The following is a 7,188-nucleotide window of genomic DNA, read 5'->3' as shown; positions in this document are numbered from 1 at the left end:
CTCTCTCTCTCTCTCTCTCTCTCTCTCTCTCTCTCTCTGTGTGTGTGTGTGTGTGTGTGTGTGTTTGTGTTTGCAGCTCTAAAAAAAGGGGGAAGTGTGGCTGCATAAGAAAAGCAAACTGTTCTCGGTTACTTTTCAAAAAGCCTCAGCGCCACTCACTCCGCTTTCAAATAATCTTCGAGCTTCGACTGCAGCTCCCCTTGTTTCAGTTTCAGACCCCCCTCCCTCCCCTCTCCCCCCTTACACACACACACACACACACACACACACACACACACACACCTCACATACATATAGAATATAATGAAAGTGTCACGAGAGAAGCGCCCCCCCCCAATAATTTTAAAACAAAAGCGTCATCTCGGAAATAAGAGACAAATGAAAAAAATGTATTATTATTATTATTATTATTTTCAAAGCAGGGTGATGAAAGAGAAATCATTTCAAATTGGTACCCCCTCCCTCCCTAACAGCCCTTATGTTTTAGAAAAGGACGGTGTAGTTTTGTGGTTTTATGGACCTTAACACAACTAACGTGTGTGCGAGAAAAATTATTATAATTGTTATTATTATTATTATCATTGTTATTATTATTAATATTAGTAGTTTTGCTTTATATGTGTTTTATGTGAATGCAGCACGTTTTGCAGCACTCCTCATTATTGTTTCTTTTCCCAATGCTAACATTGCAGCTCTAGTTATGATTATTATTATTTTTTACCGGGCCATCTCACCCCTGTGTCCATTGTTTTTTTTGTTTTTTTGTTTATTTTTTATTTTTTGCACATGTCGTCGTTGTATGCATTTTGCAGAAGGTAGAGAGTGCGTGAACTGCGGGGCCACGTCGACCCCTCTGTGGAGGCGGGACGGTACAGGCCACTATCTGTGCAACGCCTGCGGCCTCTATCACAAGATGAACGGGCAGAATCGCCCTCTCATCAAGCCCAAGCGGCGGCTGGTACGTCTCCACCATTATTCTTCTCTCTTGCTGATGACATTTCCGTCTCTTTTTTTCTGTTTTTCCCCTATCCAGGAAGAAGTATTAGCTGCAGGAAATTGACTCGACAAGTGCAGGTCTCTGTTTTAAGATACTATAGAAAATAAACAATAATAATAATAATTCAAAAAAAAAAAATAATGCATCACCTTAAAGATGACGATGCTATTTTTATTTTACTTGCCACGACTGTCATTGATTCGCAGAGGATTCTGTGTATTAAATAGTATGAATAAAATATAATTTGTTTAAAAGAAAAGAAAAAAAAAGAAAGGGATGCACTTGCAGGTAATTTCTGCAACTCTTGAGGTTGCTTTAGTCGGAGCTATTTTTGTAGTTATTTCAGGGAAAGCCCCTCTCCTCTTTTATGAGCTTTAAAAGGAGTTCCCCCCTTGGTTTTGAAAAAAAAAAATCTTTCGAGGCAATAGATGGCTGTCCAGTTCTGCTCTGCTCCGCTCTGGACTCCTTACCTTCTCGCCTCTAATGTGAAAAGCCGACATCTCAGGAAATGACTGCCGGATATCTGAGCGGCGCAGATAAGTCCCCCCCTTTTAACAACACGGCCCCGCTTCCCTGCAGTCAAAACAGAAAGGCTGCGCCGGAGCCACGACCTGGGACTGTTTTAGTGCTGGAATCTCGGCTCAAACGCACATGGGGATGGTCAGCTTGCGAGCTTTATTTATTTACCTTCATCTGTTTTATTTATTTTCCACAAAGACGGAGCGGGAGGCCGATCAGAAAGCCTAGGATGCGTTTTATTAAATCACCAGGGGGAAAGAAAAATAATAGCGGATTGATAATTTAAAGCATTTTAAAGATAATAGAAAAGTATCTATCTATATATATATATATATATATATATATATATATATATATATATATATATATATATATGCGCCATAATGAAACCAGTAAGGTTCATTCCTGCTCTCTGATTGGTTATTCCCATTACACAGTAGCAGGGGTTATTAGGCCAACACATTGTGTATAATTGGAAATCCCTCCAAGAGATAATGTAGTCCTTTGCTTTTAGCGTGTCCTCTGCGGTCACCTGTGTATTGATTGTTTTTAGAGATTATAACATCAATGTCGAGGCAGGCAGCTGGAATCCACTGGATGACTGTGTCAGGGTGAACAAATATCTTCCATCTTCAGTCACCCCGCAGTTTTTTTTATTGCTCCAATTATATATTTTCAAGCCAACTCGGAAACTTCAAGCTCAAAACTGCATTTGCACCCCTGCTTTCTAATTTCGACTCTTTTGTTTTTTTTTGACGTCAGTGGGCTGTTTAAATCAGGTGACACAAACCGCGCACTTTAAGGGGCAAAATAGAGTCAGATTTAATAGCGCTCCCATTTCAAGGCGATGCTTTTATGTCTTCTGTAAATATTTATTCTCTCCGAGGTATGTGCTCTATCACGCTATTTTTAGCCTCGAGTAAAGCAGCTGTTTTTTTTTCCTTTTTTGCATTTCTGTCTTTCTTTGTAAAACTATTTTCAGCTTGCATCAAACTAAAAAAAAGTACGGAGATGGAAGATGTATATATAGTTAGAATAAAGTGCTGAATTTGCTCTGTGATGAAAGAAACTACATGTGCATCTTGTGTTTTTTGATTTTCTTTTTTTTTTGTTGCATGTATCTGTCTAATAAGCTTCTACGCAACATGCTTTTATGTGCAGAGCTGCCAAAATACTCCATGTTGACATCGTTTTGATTATAAAACCCTCACAGAAAAAAAGGGCCTTTGTGCAGAATTAAAAGCTCTATAGAAAGTGCAGAAATGGCAGCCCTGGACGTTGGGAGCATGTTTAAAAGCTGTCCAATTAAGTTTTTTTGTTAATTGGGTCATTATGTGGTCAGGTGACCTGATTTTGTTTTCTTTCTTTCTTTTTCTCTCTCTCTCGCTTTTTGTTTTGGCGCAGTCTGCAGCCAGGCGTGCGGGGACGTCGTGCGCAAACTGCCAGACGACAACGACGACGCTGTGGCGGAGAAACGCCAACGGGGACCCGGTGTGCAACGCCTGCGGCCTCTACTTTAAACTGCACAATGTAAGTAACAAACCTTCTCAGGACACACGTCTCTCTCACTCCCTCTGCCTCTCTGTAAGGTTCCCCTTGAATTTTTATGTCTTCATCTTATTCTTCCATCCTGCTGGGCCCCTTCTCCCTTTTTTCCCTCTGAATATTTCATCTGACTCGTCCCTGCAGAGAATTTCCGAGGCCACGGAGATAACTAATACCCCAGAATTAATGTGATTTCATTGGCAGTAATCTAAAATGTAGAAGCTCGCTTTGCTTTTGAATATTAATTAAAATTCGATTAATTTCCAAGCTGATTTTTTTTCCTTGGTATTTCTAGCCCTTTGCACACCGGGGACTTTTGAGTTTCCTCCCTCTGACCACCAATCCGCCTGATTCGTTTTGGGCTGCTTGGTGCCTCACCACATCATTTCCCATCCTCCATCTGAAAACCCCGGGGACTCGTTTATCCCCTCTCCTGTGCACAAAGCTGTCACTTCTAATCAAACAAGTCATTGTAGCTAAAACTAATAATAATAATAATAAGCCGGCTAACTGCTCTCAGGCCACATGTAGGTAATTTTTTTACCCCCTCTCCTCTCTCTTGCACAGGACAGATAGAGTTCTCTCCCAGAGTGGAAGGAGAAGAGTATCCTGCTCTGCTGCCCCGCTTGTCACGCAAGCGCTCATTCTTAAATCAGTTTCCCATGTTACTTTTGGCAGATAGTTAGCCACTGCAAAAACAGATTGAGACCAAGGTTAAACACAGAGAAGAATAATATTTCCCAGCTTCACATCAGCATCCGAACTGACCCCGACCTCGATGTAATTGTAAAATGAGTTTATTTTGGTAAATCCAGACTTCTGTTGAGGCTTGCGCCCCTGATTCTTTAGAAGAAAGTCTGCAGGTCTGCATGTGCCACTGCAGTCCTCACACACCCGATGGTAGCAATTTGTTGCTCCGTAAGCTTCGGCTTAAACAGGAAGCACTAAAAGTCGCCACAAAACTAAATGTGTTAAAACCTGAAGCATCTTCTGCGGACTAAACAGGGGGCTTCTGAGTGAATGAGCTCTGACACCTTTGTCACAGGCTGAGGTTTCAGGTGACTGGCTGGTGGTGTTTGGAGGCAGGATGTGAGAGTCTGTGCGGAGTTTTCTTTGGTGGTCATTGACTTCAACATTTTGATTTGGCTTTTGTTTGATGTTGTGGGGCGGAGCCCGAGCGCAGGCCGGAGGCCTGGGGCTTTCTCTGTGAGACATCTAAGCATCAAAGAGCGCAGGCCTGACTGGCTTTAGGGAGGCGTAGTCTGGCTCAGAGCTGGAGAAAGACTCTCCAGATGAAAGAATGAAACCACAGATCTTGGCCCTCTGCTAACCAATGAGGACTCAGTTTAACCAGTCAGCAAAAAATTAAGAAATGCCCAGATGAGGAGAGAAAGAAGGAATCCAATCTGCTTCATTCGGCCTAATCCAGCCTACAGCTGGAATTCCACCCTCAGCTCCCTCCTAAACCTGTGCTGTAATATGGCAGCTGGGGCCATTTTGGCCAAGAGGTGGCCAAGCGGTGGTGGAGGAGGGTGAGGAGAAGGACTTGGCAGACGGCGATGGTCGTCATGGCCGTGTGTCTCCGTGCTTGACTGGCTGCACATTAGCTGGCAGGCCGTTTCCGTTTCTGCTCTGTGCACATCTTCCCTTCCTCCTTCTTCATCTTTCTTTTTTCCCTCCTCATTTCATTCTGGCATCCAGCTTCACATACAGTTCAGCTTTAAAGAAATCAAAATTTAAATCCACACACACAACAGCAGTCTTTTGTGATGCCTTAAATGAGACTTCATTACATGTTCGTATGTCAGAGCCCCAAAATATGCAACTCAAAAATGTAAAAGCCCCATTTAAGCCAATTTTTTCTTATTTTAAAGTATGTTTTCAATCAAAATAAGTTCCTAAATTTAATAATAGGGTTGTCTTTAAAGACAAAATACTAATGTCCCGTCTTTCTTGTCTTCTTTTGAGAGCAGATCAACCGACCTCTGACCATGAAGAAGGAAGGCATCCAGACTAGGAACAGGAAGATGTCGAGCAAGTCCAAGAAGAGCAAAAAGTCCCAAGACAACATGGACGACTTCTCCAAGAGCCTGATGGACAAGAGCAGCTCGTTCAGCCCGGCTGCCCTGTCCCGCCACATGTCCTCCTTCCCTCCCTTCTCGCACTCTGGCCACATGCTGACCACCCCCACACCCATGCACCCATCTTCAAGCCTTCCTTTTGCCCCCCACCACCCTTCCAGTATGGTCACAGCCATGGGTTAAGGCTCCAGACCCCTCGGCCTCGCCTCTACCATCGCACCCTTCGGTACCTCCGCAGACCTGCTTCCACGTCCCAAAAGACTCCTCCTCGGTTCGATCCAACTCCCCTGTCTCTCCACCGAGTGACGGCAGGAGAGTGACGGGCTCCTTTACCCTCAGCTGTATGTTATTTTTATAAAAATCCAAGTGTACCTCTGCGATGTAAATGCTTTGCAGACTTGACTTGACTGTGGCGCACTGACCTCCAAGGGGGGAAAAGACTTATTTTTTTCCCTCCAACCCAGGAGAGAACGGACATTTCTCCTTGCTGTCACCCCATCGAGGCTGTCCTCCACATGAGAAGGAGCTCCATTTGTTGTACAAAAAGCCATTTCCCCACCAGAACAGACATTACCAGAACTTTCTGACGCCCTCTCCCTTAAAAACCACCTCTCTTCACCTTGCACCTGTGTAACAGGAAACCCCTCCCTGCTCCCTTTTTCTTCCTCTTCTTGAGAAGAAACTGAACATATTTGTACAAATTGTATGAAATACAGTACATTTAATGAAGACTTTTTAATTAAGTATGAAAAAAAAAGGAAACATGCCCTTGGGCAGCTAACGACAAGAAGGGTACGAGTCGCAGCAAGTGGAGAGACTTGCCACCAGAGGAGAGAGGAGAAGACGCCTCCAAACGCTGGAGGAGAGAAGATAATGGAGGAAGAGGAGGTGAGAGGGAAAGACTTTTGAAAACAGGGCAGGCCTTGGATTTTGCCTGCATGAAATGTGTCACATTAAGTTCGCGGAGAGTCGGCGCCTCTGGCCTGCCGGTGTCTCTCTTCTTTATTTTCTTCCTTTTTTTTCTTCCTTTTTGGATGTGCTATAGGTCTTGGGCAATTGGTTTGTGTTGAAGCGCGCACGTACATACACACACACACTCACACACACGCACACACACATATTGGATCACCTGAAAGACTTTTCTTTCTGCCCACAGATTATATGCATTGTGAAAAGTTCCTGTATTTGTTATTTGTATGTATAAATCAGAGTACCAAAAATACGAAAGAAACAAAGATGTAGAATTATTTCTTTATGTTATGCAGACTGAATGGTTGTAAAAAATTTAATAATAATCACTAGTGTAAAATATGACTGCTCTTTTCATTTTGTTTTGTAAATTTTTTTTCCTCTTTGAAAATAATAAACTAGTTTAATCTCTGTTGACATGTTAGCACTGTGGTTGAGAGCCTTCTTTTCTGTCTCTTTCTGAGCTGTGTGATCTTCTACACACTGCACACACACCCACTCGCCTGCCCACAGCAACCACAAGGCAGAGAAGCTTAAAATTTTGTTTCTCTTTTTTTTTTTTTTGCTCAGCATTCACAGGAACCACTCTTGTGGTCAGTTGAACACAAACAGGAAGAGGGGAAATAAACAGTAGCAATGGAGGAACAAATCAGATGGGACATGTCATACAGGAACGGTTGGGTTGAAGAGGCTTTTGTCTCATTCTATTTAAACATAAATACACCAACGTGCGAAAAAAAAAATCAAACATCTATCATTCAAAAAAGAATCAACTGCATTTCTCTGTCATGTGATCACTTTCAAAGCTGAAAATCCTTTATTAACTCATCATTATGAACTCATATATTTATATATATAATATAGACACGTTTAGAATGTCTCAGCTGCAACATTTCTGTAGACTCTGATGTCATCTGCACATCTATATGTCGCCTCTTCTGCTTAGGCCTTATTAAGTCTTCAGCTGGGGGGAAAAAAAGAAGAACTATTTGTTGCTTTCAATCACTCTTTCAAACCTCAGTTTTCTTCCAAGTTTACAATGGCTGCCATCAATGTTCCCACACCAGAGCCGAAGTA

General features: G+C 42.6%; 1 protein-coding gene across 5 annotated transcripts in view; it reads left to right on the top strand.

Moving 5' to 3' along the window:
* Positions 1–6,535, top strand: part of gata3 (GATA binding protein 3) — a 13,737-nt gene extending 7,202 nt beyond the window's left edge. For 3 of the 5 annotated variants that reach the window (XM_017411641.3, XM_017411642.3, XM_017411640.3), the window contains exons 4-6: positions 813–958; positions 2,921–3,046; positions 5,035–6,535. In XM_017411641.3, the coding sequence (XP_017267130.1) occupies positions 813–958; positions 2,921–3,046; positions 5,035–5,325 (563 nt within the window). In that variant the 3' untranslated portion in view covers positions 5,326–6,535. Of the gene's footprint in view, positions 1–812; positions 959–1,033; positions 1,075–2,920; positions 3,047–5,034 lie in introns of all 5 variants that reach the window. The other 2 variants (XM_017411643.3, XM_017411644.3) reach the window with 1 other exon arrangement.
* Positions 6,536–7,188: the final 653 nt, after the last annotated feature.

The sequence above is a fragment of the Kryptolebias marmoratus genome, linkage group LG18, assembly GCF_001649575.2.
Source record: "Kryptolebias marmoratus isolate JLee-2015 linkage group LG18, ASM164957v2, whole genome shotgun sequence".
Classification (NCBI taxonomy): Eukaryota; Metazoa; Chordata; class Actinopteri; order Cyprinodontiformes; family Rivulidae; genus Kryptolebias; species Kryptolebias marmoratus.
Note: the sequence above shows the minus strand (reverse complement) of the source record. Positions and strands in the feature narration are given on the sequence as shown.